Here is an 18,036-nt window from a genome sequence, read left to right on the forward strand (position 1 = left end):
TTAATGTTAACTTATTTATTATTAACTTATCTTTCTTAACTATTCTTTTAAACAGTCTTCTAACAAATAAATTCTCAACATAGGACTCTGTTTGGGACATGGACCTTCAGAAAAGTGTTAGTGTCAGCCCCTGGACCTTTGGGCTTTAGATGACTTTCCTCAGTGAAGCTCATTAAAACATGCTCATGTTTCCCTTCGGAGCAGGGACAACCATAGAGAACCAACCACAGAATTGAACTAAGAGATTGACATTGTTACAGTAGAAACAATATGAAGCTTTTTGTTTATTGTCTTCTGGGTCAATCATTGATCATTTATAATAAAATATTGTTAATTTGGTATATATTTTAATATTGTAAATATTATGTCTAACCTGTTTCATACTTCAGACTAATCATATTCAAATAAACGTATAACCCTTACAAAAAAGTAACTTTTTCATGAATACCTTTTTTTTCTGTTCTTCCTCTGATGTAAAAACGATGAATCTTTATTTTAACAGACATAATTACTGATGTCAACATTACTGTAAACCTCTGTCCGGACATGTATCAGCGTCATTGTTTTCAAACATATGATTAAGTCCAGGATGTTTGCTGGTCTGCAGTAACCGGTGTCTTTATTGACTTGGGTACCAACTCTTTTCGACCGCGTGGCCGTCAAGGCGACCGCGTGGCCGTCACGGCGAGTGCATGGCTGTCACGGCGGCCGCGTGGCCAGGATGACTGCCGCATGGTCCGCATGGCGAGGGTGTGGCCATCATGGCGACCGCGTGTCCGTCACGGTGATCGCGTAGTCGCCATGACGACTGCCTAGCCCGCATTGGCTGTCTACCGTCATGGCGACCCCATGGCCCCCTGCTCTAATGTCCTCCTCTGGCCGGGACCAGGGAGCTGCATCAGTGCTGCAAATCGATAGTCAAGAGCAGTGTGGGCGTGTGTGTGTGTGTCTCCATTAGTGTGTGCATTTGTGTGTGTGTGTATACATCTGCAATAAGGGTTTGCATGCATGTTGGTGCGTGTGTGCACACAAACATTGAAATGATTGCTAATGGTCCGTTAGAGGTGTGAAATGATCTGTGGCCTTAAATCATCTCCAGCTATTACCCATGCTCCCTCTCTTTCCCTCCTTTTCTCTCTCTGACATACACTAATGTCTCTCCGCACCTTAAACATAACTGTAGTTATATTTCAGAGGCAATGAGATTTGGTTTATGGCCTGTTAAGGAAAGTGTGTGTGTTTTTGATAGTTGGGTGACGTCAGTGCTTAATTTGTCAAGTGGGAGCTCCCGGAGCGCACAGGCACAGGCACACAGGCGCGCGCCTGTCTCCGTGGCATGACAACAAACATTCAATGACTTGCACACTGCAACCAGCACAGTAGAGAATAATAAAGTTCATCTTACTTACATCTCAGTTGTTCAAAACAGCCCATACAGCATCCATAGATCCAGTGGTCTCTCTTTCTCTGCATCTCTCTCGACTCCTCGGGTCCCGTGCACTCCTGTGCCCTTGGGTAATCCACGACTTCACGTAGGGAATGGGATTGAAGTGGGTAAGCGGCGGGCCGACAAGGCAAAGAAAGAGCAGTGTGGAGATGGTGGATGGGAGAAGAGATGCTCTATTTGCGCTGCAAATTAGGTTCATCTGCGAAAAAACCCGTTCACACTGAGGGGAAAAACGGTCTGTCTAGTTACTGGACCAGATAAAATGAGACGGAGAGGTAATAAAGTCTGTCGGCACGAGGACCTTGGATTTATTAAGTAAAGTGGCAACGGTTATACAGAGTCATAAAGCGTGAGAGATCGAATATGTCTAAGTCCCTAATCAGCGCTGATGGTTCGTCCAGAGCTTCGCCTCCGTGGAAGGTCTGCTTCAGAAGAAGAGTGATGAGTTCCTGTGTGATACAGTCTTAAGCTGTATCCTCCTCTCGATGAGGTGTGTGCGTTTGAGATGTGTATGGTTCTGTGTGTTTTTGCTTGACCTTGGCTCCCAGGCCCCTAGTATATGCATGTGTATCTTCTTGTGTTCTTCCTAACGGGGGAGAGCTTCAAAGAGTCTCCTGTTTGTGGCTCTCCCGTTCTTGAGGATGACTAGTGCATTGTCTGAGTGTCTACCATTTGCCTGGAGGAGGAATGGGGCCTTGGTTCTGGCCTTGGCCTGACCATATTATCATGTGTGTGTTATGTGTTAAAAGTTGACTATATTGTGATGTGACTGCCATGTGATGTGCTCATCAGGCGTTAAAAGTTGACTATATTGTAATGTGACTGCCATGTGACGTGCTCATCAGGCTAGGGTAGGAGTTAGCTATATTTATAATGTGCATGTGATGTACTCAGCAGGTTATTTTGCCCAACAACACTCAGCACTTGAGATAGGGACCGTGTTGATCGCGGCCAAGAGGCCCTTCAGTTCATCTGGGATGAACTCTCCATTATTTTCCATAAACTCCCTAAATGCCGTGATGACTTGCCGTGGGTCATGTATGCAGAACTGCTTGCAGAGCGCTTCCACTTCTTTTTCCCCGAACAGCGCGTCTTCCTCCCGCGGCCAGTACTGTGGATAAACCACTTTTACATCCTCGATTAGCTTGCTATATCCGGGTTGGTGTTTCCCGTGGGATAACAGGCGTTTTTCCACATTTCTTGCCAGGCTTGCAAAAAATTCCCTGCTGTCCAGCTTTTTGTCGGTCAGTCACCCTGCGTGCAGGGGTAGTCCAAAGAAGGAGTCCTCCTCGACCCCACTCTGGCTCTGCTGGCTGTGTCGACCGGGCCGCGCTGACATGGCCTCGAACACCCGGATCTGTCTCGAAATGGCCTTGTGTGACATCATGATGATGCACTCTCGTTTTTGGAGCTCGAGGGACAGCTCTGACAGTTCCTGCAATGCATCGTACATAAGGCCCAAGTTGGTAACAAATGAATGAGACGAAAGGCGCTTTGCCAGCCCGTTGTAAGTTTCTCTTGTTGTGCTGCCACGGGTAGAATCCTGTGCTGCTTGCGTAAAATGCCTGTGGAGGGCAGGATAGCTTTTCCACACCGCTTCGACGGCTCTGAGACTCGATGCCACCCATCTTGTGTCCAACACCCGGCCAATTTTACACAGCTGAACGTCCAGTGCATCTGCGCATTCTTTGAGCTCCACTCTATTCTTGTTTCACCACGTCACCTACTGCAAGTTCCAGCCGATGCGCGGCACAGTGCCACACCACAAGGTTTGGGAATAGACTTTGAAGTCGAACTGCCACCCCGCTCTTGCGTCCAAGCATCACTGACGCACCGTCACAGGTAAGGGCAACCAGTGTTTTTGAGAGGAACTCCTCGTTGAAGTTCGCATGATGTAAGGATTCAAACAGCTTGCGGACAATGCCTTCAGCGCTGAAATCATCCAGTTAAATTAGTTCAAAGAAAATGTTTTCGGGCGATTCCATCTCTGGCAGTTGTACGCGTAGATACACAATCAATGCACTCTTTCTATTTAGACCTGTGGCCTCATCCAGCATCAGTCCGATTTTTGGAGCACAAGTGACAATCTTCTCCATCAGTTTATTTTTCATGTCAGTAGCGATGTGTTGTTGTATGCGTGAACACGCCACGTTGGAGTGGAGGATCCTTCCCATGTTCAGACCGTTCATCTCCTGGCAATCTATTTCGTGTTCAAATTCGTAGGCTGGCCTATGGCGCTTAGCTTCCTTGTAAGCAGTACGGAAAATTCTGGTAGTTGTTTGGATATGGTCGGATTCGTTATTTATTATTATGTTTGTCAGCGTGTCTTCTTTTGCCTTATTAACAATTTCGGATGCTATTTCATGCGCCTTTGTATTCCGATGCTCACAGATTTTTTTTCGTAAGGCTCTTTTCTGTTTTGCAATGCCAGGCGCAGACGATTTAACTGTGCCAGAAACCCATTCTTTGACAAGCCGCATACCAGCCGTTTTGTCCGGACCCAGCGACCCCACTTCTTTGCACGTAGCACACCCCAGTCCTGTTTTGCCCACAGTCAGCCATGGATACGTTTTTTGTTTTTCTTTAAACTGTTCTTTGGTCCAAATTTCCCCACATTCTGCTTCACCTTCATGAGTAGCAACATCTTCCCGCTCACCATTCCCTCTGACTGCTGTACTAGAACTAGCAGGTGCACTAGCTTCGCTAGCTTTAGCCATCCCACCGTTATCTCCCTGATCCTCGGCAATCTCACTCACTGAGCTGCTGCATTCTCCGTGGTCCTCACCACTGTCCACCGCAAGCTTGGGTCGTTTGGGATCAGGCTGTCCAGATGCTTTAAAAAACATTAACAAACTTCCTTGCTTCTTCTTTTGCATTTTCCCTCACGAACACTCTACCACCGACGCTCAACAAACTCTATCAAATGGAACAGAAGTGTGTGCACGCTCCTTTTCCGCAATAGGCTAGCCCAGATATTTTGAGTATCTCGTTTCATGGGAGAATCACCATGACAGATATTAAAACCAGATATTAAAACGAAACAAACTTTAATTTATGCATTTAATTATTTGATTGTTCACACACAAATCCAGATCCAGCTGGCGGAGCGCACGTCAGAGCTTCCGGAGCGCGCGTCAGAGCTTCCGGAGCGCGCGTCAGAGCTTCCGGAGCGCGCTCCCCCTTGCTCCCCCTCAAATTAAGCACTGGGTGACGTCTTATAATCTCTCTAAAGATGATCATTGTCTGTCTCCTGTCAAGGTGGAGACCGAAAGTTAAAGAGACAAACACAGAGCAGAAAGATCAGAGAGAGAGAGAGAGACAGAGACTATGTTTGTGAAATCAATATTTATAAAATCGAACAACAAAATAATAGATCAATGTCAAACATATAATGAACCCATTATTAGCTCATACTATCAGCGTTAATGATTTTCAGCCTTGTACAACCCTATCGGAATCTCCCCACCGTATGTGCTTGGAGTTTTTTGTTGATTCAAAGTTGATTTTCTTATTGAAGTCTTGTCTTTATAAATGGTTGCTTGTAGGTTCAATATTAATTGTATCCTGCCAGTGAGCCGCAGCTGTGAACAACGAGGTCCTCTGCGGCCCCTAGCTGGAGCTCAAATGAATAGGCCTTATGCGCAACATTCTTCCGGGTTCTACAAAACAGTGGTCTTGGCTTCCGGTCGTCCGCTGCTCAATAAGCTGAGTTTATTATGGCGACCTTCTACAGCCGGTGTTTACAGGAGCTACCCCGAACAACTATTACCGATGTGCACAGTATTGCCAAACGGACGTCCAGAGCCCCGGGGACTCTGTTAGACAAGGGATTTAAGTTTTACGCCTCCTCATTTATTCATAATTATGAAGGTATTTACATTTGTAGCTTTTGCTAATAGCGCTCGTTAGCGTTAGTTAACTGTAAGAAGCCTAGTTGTGTACTTGTATGCTATCAGTTAGTTTAGCAGTATTTTTGCTCACAGACAATTAAGACAATCAGATGAAGACTGCATTTTAGCGATGGGTTTATACTACCAACAGTATAATTACTACGATGTCCTGTGTGTTTAAGCTGGTCTTTGTCGACGTGGTACGCTGGTCATATGTGTCTAGTAGACGCATAAGACCAGACACTACTATCCTAGTAGACTCTACTAGGATAGCTGCTAGGTTTAATGTCGACTAGCTGCTACCGTTCTGGCAGGTGTTTCAGATTTCTAAAACATTGATTTGTATAAAGACAACTGTGATGAATGAATGAATGAAATGATGCTGTATCTTCTTTTCCACCAGTTTCAAACAAAGACAGGTTGAGAGGTACTGTCACTGTCAGAGCAGCTTGTCACAGGTCCATGCAGAAGAATGAAAAACCACACAGCTTGAGCGTAGGCTATGTTCAGGGATGGGTTTGTTAAATTGTCTGTTTCAGTTCAATGACTGTACAGAATGCGTTCATCAAGCCTCTCAAAATGAATATATTTACACTGCAACTGCTTTCATTTGGCCACCAGCATGTTCTCAACTATGTAAACACCATATTCACAAATACAACACATTCTTCTGAGACACTTGATAAATGGCTATAGTCTACCTGTTAGTGAAAGAAGGTAATTCGTGCAAAGTTGATTGACAGTAAATATTTCTATCGACACATATTTGGTATACCTCTACTCGTATGGTTAACAATTTTTGTATACTAAACACACACACACTATACCGATAAAATCATTAGGACACTTGCCATGACATTACATTCGAAAGCTATATATATGGGTTTCCTCCCCTTTTGCAATTGCTACTACTTGCAACTATTGACACCCTGTAGTGGCAGGCATTCCAGTACTGAGCAATATATGTTTATTGTGGTAGACTTGTAGGAAGCCCCTTGTCTTAATTTAGTGGTATCTGTTCTGCCAACTGTCCAATTGTCTCTTTGTGTATTGTATACAGATAGTGCTTCGTGATTCAGATCCCGTCATCATGACCTCAAGTCAGTGTTCATGCAAAGCTGGCACAGCAGTATGCAATCACACTGCTGCACTGCTCTTTCAGACAGCTCATTACTCCGAGCTCAATATCCAGGTTGTCCCCCCTGTTCATGCCTGTACAGAAATGGAACAACAATGGCACAAGCCCAGAACTGCAGTAAGGGTTGAGGCAAATGCACTGTATATGTATGTAATAGTTAGGCTATGTGTGCTGCAATAAAATAGTAATTTGCTAAAATAAAGTATAGTGATCTAAGGTTAGAAGCATTAGAGGTGCAGCGTAATATAATGGCGACTCTTTACTTCATAAGGGAGTAAAACCCGGGCCTGTAAACAGCATGATTGTTACAAGACCCAGGCTTAACAGGTGCATGGAAGGAGGAATAAGGTGAGGTGTAGTCACTGAGGTCATACATGTAAACATTAGCTGGGGCACAGCAGGTTATGATTTGTAACAATATCACTGTATTTGGAGGTCACGAGCAGTTACTGAAACCATTAGACTATGCATACCACATATTTTACTTTTATAATTGGAACCTTTTCATAGTAGAATATTACCTTTACCACTTTGTTTCATAGAAGTACACTCTCCAAGGGTGTGCATGGGCACCCTTTTGATATTGGGCTGCTATGCATTGAGGACACATACGAGGACTTTGCTATAGAAGAGAGGCCCCTCATAGCAACTATGGCAATAAGTCCTGAGAAAACGCTGGTGGAGACATCATTTGGCTTAGCCCAAAAGGGAAGTGTTCTGTCTTATCAGCAGCCTATACTACCCACTAAAGTGATCACAATCCACATGGATGCTCCACCTTTCCCAAAGTTACCCATTGATGACTATCAGCTTCCCCCGACAGACATGCTGGAGTTATCACTAACAGACGAAAAAAAATTTCATCTGAAAAGTTTGACTGTTACATTAGAAATGACCAGAAAGATTGAAGAGGCAACCAGAGAGCAGGGTGGAAATGTGGAGTGGCATCAGCTGCGCAGGAGTAGAATAACCTCCTCTCACTTTAGAGAGGTGTGTTTTGTGAGGGGAGAAGGCTCAGCACAGTCACTGGCTGAACGCATGCTGAAGGGAACAAGGCAGACAGCAGAGATGAAAAGAGGTGCACACACACACACACACACACACATAACTGTCCATTTCTAAATGAAATTAACCGTTACCTTTCAATGACATCAATCTCCTAATTACAATAATTTGCATTATGATCACTGTATTGCGATCATTCAACTCAAATTTAGAAAAATCTTCTATTCAAACAGGTGCAGATATGGAGTTCACAGCAGCTGAAGAATACAGCAAAATCAGGAACGTGAACTACATGCCTACAGGCCTAATTATTCACCCTGATGCCCCATGGCTAGGCACCTCACCAGATGGCCTTGTATTTGACCCTCTTGCACAGCCACCTTTTGGCCTAGTTGAGATCAAGTGCCCCAATGTTAACAGCTATGTAGATTGCAAGTACCTTAACATGAAAGAGGGAACACTGCTCTTAAAAGAATCACACACATATTACTGGCAGGTGCAGGGGCAACTTATGCTTACTGGAATGACATGGTGTGATTTTGTCATTTGAGCCCAAGAAGACATGCTGGTCCAACGAATAGTTGTTGACCCAGAGGTCACAAAAGTAATTAGACAGAAGGCAGACGAGTTCTTTTTCAAGATTTACATGCCCAAGTACCTGACCAGACGTTAGGTACTGAGCACAACATTTAATTGACAATCATTTTCATTAAAATCATTTTCTGTTTCAATCATTTTTCATGTATTTACAATAGGTAGAATGGGTTGGGGGGGGGGGGGGGGGGGGGCTGCTAAACAACATTGTCAAAATAACAACTGAAACAAGAACAGTTAAAGAATTTGTGCAATTTGAACTCTACACATATTTAAAAGAAAAGTGCTACTCAACATTGTCAAAATAACAACTGAAACAAGAACAGTTAAAGAATTTGTGCAATTTGAACTTTAAAATATAAAAAAAAAAAATTATGACAACGTAGTTAAGGCGGCAGGCGTGTGTTGCTTAGGCGGCCGCCTAAGCTGTAAAGTGCTGTGGGAAACCCTGGGTAAATTAGATCATCTATTTGGCCCACGCCTTGACCAGTGGTTTGTTCTGATAATTAGATAGAAGGCAGGCTACTGCGAAAAGCTGGTTGATACTACCATTAATAGTCAAAGGGATGATGGAATCGAATAATTTATTTTGTTTTATGCGCCTAATCACTCTCTCCACGTGTATTCTCAGCCTGGCAATTTCCTGAGTAGCTAAAACATCTTCACGAGACAGCTGAGAGTTCCTTCCCAGAAAAGGTGGTCTGTGTACTTTGCCCGGTACTAAATCATCAATTGAAAAGCCTTTATCAACCATTACAGCCATGTTTTCATCTAGTAGAGGGATGATTCCAGATTGCTTGAACAGTTCTTTATCGCTAATGGAACCAGAGTACAGTGTTGACACAAAGGTGACAGCACCGTGCGGGGACACACCAATCATTCCCTTTACTGTGGTATGAGACTTATACTGGGAGTACATCTCACTCTGCAAAAGGAGCGAGGAAGGCGTCTGACATTTTAGTTCAGTGCAGTCTACTATCACCTGTGTGTCAGAGTACTTTTCAAACACGTCAGGCATCATGGCACGGACTGCATCAGGGGACATCCAAATGCCCACAGCACCCAAAACTGTGTAGAGAAAATTAGCCCAGGTCCTAATTGTTCTACTTACAGTTGATTGATGTACGTTGAAGCGGTCCGCTAGATCCCTCTCCTTCAGACCCAGAGACAGATAGACCAGAAAGAGGAACAGCTCATCAATCAGCGGTAGACAGCGGTTCTGTTAGTAAGAATGTACAAAGAAAGAAGTACATTGTGTAAGACAAATGTGTTTGTAACAGCATAGCACTACATCGAAAATATTCAAAGTCAAAGTGGCTTTATTGTCGTACTTCACATGTCAAGATATACAAAGGAATCAAGATGACGTTTCCCACTGCAAAAATGCAGTTCGTAATAGCAGCATAAGACTAAGATCTTTGTGACATTGACAGTGCAGAATGACAGTCAGTAAGTAAGTATACACAATGTACAATATGGACATGGTATGTACAGTAGGTATAGAGGAAGGGCAGCAGTGTACAGTGCAAGGGGACTAGCTGTAATAGTGCAAGCATGTGGCTGGGGAGTGAGGGGAGAGAATTTATCATTCTAACCGCTTGGTGTATGAAACAGTCTGGTGGAGCAGCTGTGGAGGATCCTGTACCTTCTCCTAGAAGGCAGGAGGCTGAACAGACTGTGTGCGGGGTGGCTGGTGTTGCTCGCGATTCACAACATAGACAAACAGAAAATCAGATGGTCTACTTACTGGTCTACGTGGTGGGTCAGCAGTCTCATCAGGAACTGTGGTTGACGAAGACTGTCCAACACGGACAATTCTCCTACTGACAGGTTCAACCTGATGCAACCAAAATGCATTGAAATGGCGGTAGCTGGCAAATCTGGGGGGGGGGGGGGGGGTGCAATTGTAAGAACATGTTGGATTGGAGCCATACATCATGAGCAGATTTCTATCCTTTATTGATCAAGTAACTGTCTGGGCCACACAAAATACAATTTTCGGGGGTATTGATCAAGTAGAAAAATAGAATAGAATAGAAAATATCACTGCAACATACTTCAACTATCTTGTAGGCATAGCTTTTGGATTTTGAGACTTCTTATTAATCACAGATTCAGTAACTTTTAACACACAATACATATACATATATGTGCATAAAATGTGGACTATGTTGATTGCCATGTGAAATTAGCACAACTAGTAGCTTCCTGTGTAGTGAAGCTTTATTGACACACAGAAGGAGTAGCAGAATTCACTGAAGTGAATTAACGTTTCCTACCTCGTGTAAAACCTGATGTCCTCATCGGAGGTCTTGTATCTTTCAAGTCCAAACTTCTGCCCCAATGAAACCTCCTCCAGTCGCCTCTGTAGCTCTATGATGACCTGCTGCTGTGCGTGGATTTTTTCGTAGGCCAGGTCCATAAATGCAGGTTCTGGTCTGCTATCGTAGTCGTGACACAAAGCCACGCTGGCATTGATCGGCACCTCACCCTCATCCTCATCCTCCTCCTCCTCCTCTTGCCGCTGTGTCCTTTGCCACACGCTTGGCCGAGTGACCGGCAGGTTGTAGTTGTTCCAGGCGAACAACACCGGAATCGCCCTGGGTTTCAAACGGCGTCGGCCACCTTCAACGACATCTTCTGGCATAAAATGCCGACTGCAGACAGTGGTGTGTCTCCTTATAACGAATTTATCACGCCTAATGTTTCGGACCCATATCGCCCTAACTGACTCATCCTTTGGAAACTGGTGGAAACTTACGCTAGAGTTAAATTTCCCCGACACAGAACAGCTCGGCACACAACAAAAACTGCTGTTCAGATGTTGCCGTTTCTGGTATTTTAACATTTTAATTAACATTTGTGAAATTTTAATTTCACAAATGTTAAAATGACATTTTAATCACACGAAATAGAATACTAAATACTAAATAGAATACACTAAAGCGAAACTTAGAAGTTAGCAGGAGATCACCTACCGCTGCAGTCAACCAGTGTACGGAAGTGAAAAGCGGAAATGATTAGACCCGTTTACACCTGTTTTCCGGTTCGAACGCTGGGCGCTCCGCATAACCCCTATTGTTGGATATTACCAGAGAACCCTGTGTGTTGTGCAAGCAGCCTCCATGAGCACTTCATTATAGTAAAACAGTGACATCATACAGTCCTGGGGAAAGAGCTTCCAGTACGTGGAGAAATGTGTAATTAATCCCAGGGCTCCTTTTCAAACTGTAAGGAGAGCCATTCTGAGCTCATGCTGTACATGTCAGCACTTCCACAATATGAAGTTCCGGTTCAATCAGATTACTCTAAGGGGTAAAGTTAATTAGGTGTTGCATAACATCAGCCTTTGTTCTATGAGAGGCTTTTCCAACTTTGACCTTTCATAAACACCTATTTGTATATATCTAATCATTTCGGTAGCTTTTCTGTTTTTAAGTTGTTGTTTTTATGAGCTACAAGCTAGACAGCGGCTAGATTCTGAGTATCTACTGCTCTCAGATGCAGTCCAGTCTTTTGCTGTCAGGACATTTTAGGTGGTGTCTGCACACCAAAAAACGACTACTAAATATTGAATCGTTGAACAAGCCATCAGCTATGAGTGGCATCTGTTACTGAGAAGTCTCTTACAGATGACTATTTCCATAATGTCTAATGTGCCATTCTCAAATGTCACAAGGAGTCAGCTCTGTACATAAAGTATAGCTGGAGAAAAGATTCACACCTATACGTAAATAAGGCTTCCCTCTCCAGTGGCTCTGACTGCTTCTCAAAATCCTTTCCTAATGCTCCAGATAAGGCTTGATCAGACGGGCAGCGGTCTGAGTTCAGGGCATGGAGCGTGAGGCGACTGCAGGCTAGCGGCTGGCCTGTGTGATCCAGCCTCGGTTCAGCAGCATCCCAACACACTCCCATCAGTAGTTGAGTTGTGTCAGTCGGGGTGTGTAAAAAGGAGGCTTCTTCTGCAGTGGCTCTCTATGGGCCCTATCTTTCATCCGGCGCAATTGACTTAATCACTGGCGAATGTGTCGTTGCTAGTTTGCAACTGGCGCAGACCGTTCTTTTCCCTCCTGCGCCACGCGTCGGTAAATTATGGAATGATCTTGCGCCCCAAGGGGCGGCTTGGCGAAAGGAGGAGGCGTGTTCTGGTGCAAATGTTCCCTGGTGCTATTTTCACGTTTCAGAAACCACACTTTGAAGTCAGTGGCGCGTTGTTCAGATGCTATTTTAAGGGCGCAAGCATAATGTTGCTTGTGCACCTCGCGCAAACACTTTGCTTCTCTCATCTACCTAGCCACACATTCTTGGTAAATTATTTGGGAAAGAACAGCTGATACAGCGGTAATAAGGTGTACTTTCAATGCATCTGCAAACACCGTACAGCAAACACATATTTTCTTGACACAGACATCGTGTACATGCCAATCACTTTTAGGATTTATTAGTATTTGATTGTGAGAAAACATTGTTTCACCGCGAGTGAGTGTTAAAAAGAATGAATGAATGCGGTCGCGTGTGTGCGTCCATCTGTTTAAACACATGCAAACTAAATACGTAACGCATAATACAGTCCATTGCAATGTATATTAACGGGGGGGGCACATGCATATTAGGAACACAAGTCGATAACGATAATGCATACAATACTGATAAGAAACTATGTTTATGTATTGCGTAAATCATTAAATAGAACCACAGTTACCGCATATCATAATAATAATAATAATAATACATTTAATTTAGAGGCGCCTTTCAAGACACCCAAGGTCACCATTCAAGACACCCAAGGTCACCATATCATATATCATATACGTTTTCTTTGCCGAAATTTATTTGAAGACTCAGTATTTCTGAAGTTGTGGAAGAAAACCTTATTCCAAGTGTGAATTAGGCCATATTATTGGGCCATAAACTGAGCCATTTGCGGTTTGAACTTAATGTTCATCCGTCTCATCGGAGACTGCAGACAAAATATCAACTCGTCAGATTCAAATGCGCTCATGGCTCTTAAAGGGGATGGGAGCTGGCGCTCTCATTGGTTTGTTGCACGTTACACCCAAACCACACCTACGGGTAATTAGGCTACTTCAGATCAACCCTTTTTAGATATGCGCCGGGCGCAAGAGTCATTTTTCGCGCCGGTAAACTCGCGACATCGCCGTAGAACCGCCCACAAAACTGCTTGCGCTTGGCGCTTCTCACTTGCGTTTCAGACCGTTAAAATAGGGCCCTAAAAAACAAGCAGCCTTTTATTCTGTTGTTGTGTACACACATGCCTCTAGTGACTGGGCCTTACCAAATTCCCCTTTGATGTTCCACCTGGATCGCTCTCAGCACTGATATCTGGGACTTTTCATCTCCCTCTCCAAGATTGCAAATTTGCAAAGCAAATGAATAAAGGAACAACTAGTAAATAGGTTTGGGGAAAACTTCTGGATTTTTCCTTCTGGAGCTTTTTGGTCAAAGTGGTCAAATGGAATAATGCGGAAAAGGAGAGAGAGAGAGAGTGTCATGGTCCGCCCCTGGTTTTCCCATTCACCTCCCTGCCACCCTGATCTCCCGTAATTAACCCAACCAGCTTCACCTGTGATCCCTCTATATAAATCCTTTTTCTCCACTCAGTCTCTGCCTGATCATCTCTTATACTCACAGAGCTTACCCCCAACTCCTCAACTGTTTCTACAACACTGATCCTGCCTGTTTCTGAACCCCCGCCTGTCTGACCACCCGCCTGTTGTCGAGTCCCTGCCGGCCTGTCTGCTTCCCTGTTTCCTGCCCCTCGCCTGCCTGTCTGCCCTCCCGTTGTGGACCCCTCGCCTGCTGACCCACCGACGATTCCCTGCCCACCTGTCGGTGTCTTTGCTGTTTGCTCTCTGCCTGCCCGATCCTGCACCGAATGAAATCTTTGAAACTGGCTTCAACTGTCGTCTGTCCGTGCACTTGGGTTCTGCCTAACCCTCCCCCATTACAGAGAGAGTGCGCAGACAGTACTGTGCACCCTCTAGTTATTTATACGTTAATATTTCCGATTTTTTAAGCAGACCTCTAAAACTGAAAATAAATTGTTTGTTTGCTCCACATAACGAAATGTAAACCAATGCATTTTGAATGGGAGCATTTCTCTAACAATTGCCATGCTTCACAGAATGAAACCAGCGAGCGAGAGAAAGAGAGAGAGGAAGGGAGAGAGAGAGAACTCTCAGAAGGGGTGTGCGCAGACAGTACAGTGCTCCCTCTAGGTATATATATATATATATATATATATATATATATATATATATATATATATATATATATATATATATATATATAAACTTAGCACAAAAAGTAAGGACATTTATGTTTCGTTGATTATTTCTCTGTGGTTACAATGCTATTTGGCAATAAATCTCATACCCTTTCAAAGCCTGTATAGTTCCCTTTCAAATGGTCCCCCATTTGTAAGGAACATGCACTTGTGCGATGAGCAGCAGAGCTGAGTATGTGGGTTGCGCCCATGAAAAATTTGCCAAATCTTCCCTCCAATGCCAAACTGCTTATTCTGCCATGACTCGTTTTGACGAAACAAGACATATTGGCAATTTAACAATTTGTTCATTTCACAAACAGGAGCATCAGTAGCGTGTGGAAGAACCATACACAGCCACAACAGCCTGGCACCTCCTCCTCATGCTGGTCACCAGCCTGGTCACACACTGCTGTGGGATGGCATCCCATTCTTCAACCAGCATTTGTCGCAAGTCAGCCAACTAGGTTGTGTTGGTCTCTCTGGCACGAACAGCACGCCCAAGCTGATACAACAAGTGTTCAATAGGGTTGAGGTCAGGATTGCTAGCAGGCCATTCCATCCTCTCCACTCCCACATTCTGGAGGTAGTCTCTAATAAAGCCCGCCCTGTGGGAGTGAGCATTGTCATCTTGGAGGATAGAGTTCGGTCCCAGACTGTGGAGATATGGGACTGCCAGTGGTTGCAGAATCTCATCTCTATATCGCTCTGCATTGAGATTGCCTCCAATGATGACAAGCCTCACTTTCCAGTGAGGGAGATACCACTCCACACCATCACACTGCCTCCACCAAAATATGTTTTCCTATCGGTGCAGCAATCAGCATAGCCTTTTCCGCATCTCCTCCACACTTTGACCCTATGATCAAACTGCCGTAGGCAGAATCTGGACTCATCACTGAACATAACGTTCCTCCACATGTTCAGGTTCCAGTGCACGTGTTTTGCCGACAGCAGTGCAAACGGGCCTGACGGTGAAGGACAGTCATGGCAGAACACCTGGCAGCCCTATGAGACCGGAGATTGGCTGCGTGTAGTCTGCTCCGGATTGTCTGGACAGAGAGACGTCAGCCATATCATCCTGCAAACCTTCACTGCAAATCTGAAGAAGACAGCCTACGGCACCTAAGTGCTGACAGGGTGATGAAATGGTCTTCTTGGGGTGTTGTCTTCTTGGGACGCCCACTTTGCGGTCTGTCTTTGACATCCACCGTTATGGAACTTCAGTTTGGAGAGGGTACTAGGGCTCATTCCAAATAATGCCACAACTTGGTTTTGCGGAAAAGCAGCTTGAAGTTGCCCTATCGCAAGGGCCCTATCCAGATCAGTCAAACGCGGCATGCCGATTCTTGGAGCAGACACTTACTGTGTGTTTTTTCATGGCAATTTCTTCATGGGAGCAACCCACATACTCAGCGCTACTGCTCATCACACAAATGCTTGTTCATTACAATTGGGGCACCATTTGAAAGAGAACTAAACAGGCTTTCCAACGGTATAAGATTTATTGCCAAAAAGCATTGTTACCACAGAGAAATAATCTACCAAGCACAAATTTCCTTACTTTTGTGCTAAGATTAGATGTCAATGTTTCAGATTTTGCAGAAGACCTCCTCAAAAACTGAAACAATTGTTTGTGCTCCAAAGATCGAAACGAGAGAGAGAGAGAGAGAGAGAGAGAGAGAGAGAGAGAGAGAGAGAGAGAGAGAGAGAGAGAGAGACCTCAGAAAGGGTTTGTGCAGATGGTACATTGCCCCCTCTAGTTATGTGTCAAAACAACAAATGCATTAAAGGGGGCCTATTATGCTTTTTCGACTATTATTACCTATAAACGTTGTTATAATGATTGATAGTCATGTTTAACCATACTAAAGTGTCAAATAATGACGTACATGCTAGAGCCCGACCGATATATCGGCAGGCCGATATTATCGGCCGATATTAGGCATTTTTCAAACTATTCGGTATCGGCATTTATAATGGCCGATAAATGAATATTAAAAAAAAAAAAAAAGTCTGTCCACCAGAGGGCGCTCTAACGCCCAAACCCGGTGATTCAGCCAGAGTTAGGCAGAGTGAATGACGGAGATTGACGGTGATCATCGGTGTTGTTCATGTGTGCAAGTGTGTTCATGGTAAGTTGGCAATTGTCACGAGACATACATTGCTTGAATAACAATTAAAAGAACATCCCCATCAATTCTCTAAAGTCGATAAGCATGACTTAATTCATGACTACCATGTCCAGTTTTGCTGTTGTTACGTGTTAGCTGAGAGTGAAAAGGATTTAAAGGATAACTACAAATAACCAATGTTAGGGAAATGTGTTTGTTTTGTTGCGCGTTTCTGGATTTTTTTTTAATATATAGATATATCGGCCGATATATCGGCATATCGGTTTTTTAAATCACAAAATATTCGTTTCTATATCGGTCGGGCTCTAGTACATGCATTTCGACGTATTCCTTGCTGACAGTCTGGGGTGGCTGTGCAGAGCGCTAAACGCTCGGACAACGTTTGCGATTCACTTGTTCACATTTCCGGGAAATCATCTACGTAGAGGCACTCCTGCCGCGCCCTATATGCCTGGTCAAATCTGCCCACGCGCGCGCTTCAAGGAAGGTAACCAATCACAACGGAGTTGGGTTGGCAGGAGGGGGGCGAGGGGGCGGAGAAGGACGAAACCGAGCGTTGACAGAGAATGCTGAAAGCGCCCAGATGAGAGGAAGAGTTTCCCGAAAATCTACATCGTTTTTTGTGTATGGTTAAACATGACTATCAATCATTATAACAACGTTTATAGGTCATAAGAGTCGAAAAAGCATAATAGGTCCCCTTTAAAGTGTAGAAGTGTACTCTACTAGGGATACTCTGATTTCCCCGTTTTTTACAGCAGACCTCCTCAAAAACATTTCTTGCTCATGCTCATGAAATTTAATGTATTGAATTGTGTCCCACAGCACGATTTTCTGATTTATTTCCTGCTACACAGAGCGAAATTCAAACCATTGCGTTTCAATTGGGATATTTTCTTCGACTACAGAAGGGGTGTGCGCAGATAATATAGTGCACCCTCTACTTATGTATGTGTCAAAACAACAAATGCATCAAAGGGTAAATGTAGTGTATTAGGGATACTCTGATTTCCCAGTTTCTTACCTCAGTACTCCTCAAAAACATTTCGTCCCATGCTCACGAAAAGTAATCTTTTGAATTGTGCTCCAAAGCACGATTGTTAGACTTTATTTGTATTGTACAGAACGAAATGTAAATCGATGCATTTTGATTTGATTTGATTTGATTCGACTTTATTGTCACTGTCAGAGTATAGATACAAAACTAATGAAATGCAGTTGACATCCAACCAGAAGTGCAAAAGAAGCATTTAAATACCAAAAAGTTAGCCGCTTAAAAAGTGCAGTGCTAGACAGTGCAGTTCAGTGCAGTAATGAGTGTAAACAGTTATACAGTGCAAGGCAGTACAATGTTGAACAGGTTGAACATTGCATAAAGTGAGATGCAACAGCTATGCAGGTAACCATTTAAAAGTCCAGTGCTAGACGGGGGGTGGGGGTTTGTTCAGCAGTGTTACAGCCTCTGGAAATAAACTATTCTTGTGCCTGCTGGTGCGGGAGCGCAGGCTCCTGTATCGCTTGCCAGATGGGAGAAGGGTGAA

The 18,036-nt window shown here is 44.0% G+C and overlaps 1 protein-coding gene across 1 annotated transcript; it reads right to left on the minus strand.

The window, feature by feature from the left end:
* Positions 1–8,108: 8,108 nt before the first annotated feature.
* Positions 8,109–11,136, minus strand: LOC132473407 (uncharacterized). The gene is made up of 3 exons (XM_060073525.1): positions 10,354–11,136; positions 9,822–9,954; positions 8,109–9,293 (listed from the first exon to the last, which is right to left on the minus strand). Exons 1-3 carry the CDS (start codon positions 10,932–10,934, stop codon positions 8,541–8,543), a joined length of 1,467 nt encoding a protein of 488 aa, XP_059929508.1. The 5' UTR covers positions 10,935–11,136; the 3' UTR covers positions 8,109–8,540.
* Positions 11,137–18,036: the final 6,900 nt, after the last annotated feature.

This window comes from Gadus macrocephalus, chromosome 15, assembly GCF_031168955.1.
Source record: "Gadus macrocephalus chromosome 15, ASM3116895v1".
NCBI lineage: Eukaryota > Metazoa > Chordata > Actinopteri > Gadiformes > Gadidae > Gadus > Gadus macrocephalus.

Bases quoted from the DNA above. Each gene is read 5' to 3' on its own strand.
- LOC132473407 (XM_060073525.1), bottom strand. From the start codon at position 10,934: ATGTTAATTAAAATGTTAAAATACCAGAAACGGCAACATCTGAACAGC. The intron at 9,955-10,353 runs GTAGGAAACGTT...CCCCCCCCCCAG, and splicing joins GACATCAGGTTTTACACGAG to ATTTGCCAGCTACCGCCATT. The intron at 9,294-9,821 runs GTAAGTAGACCA...TCTTACTAACAG, and splicing joins CTGACCCACCACGTAGACCA to AACCGCTGTCTACCGCTGAT.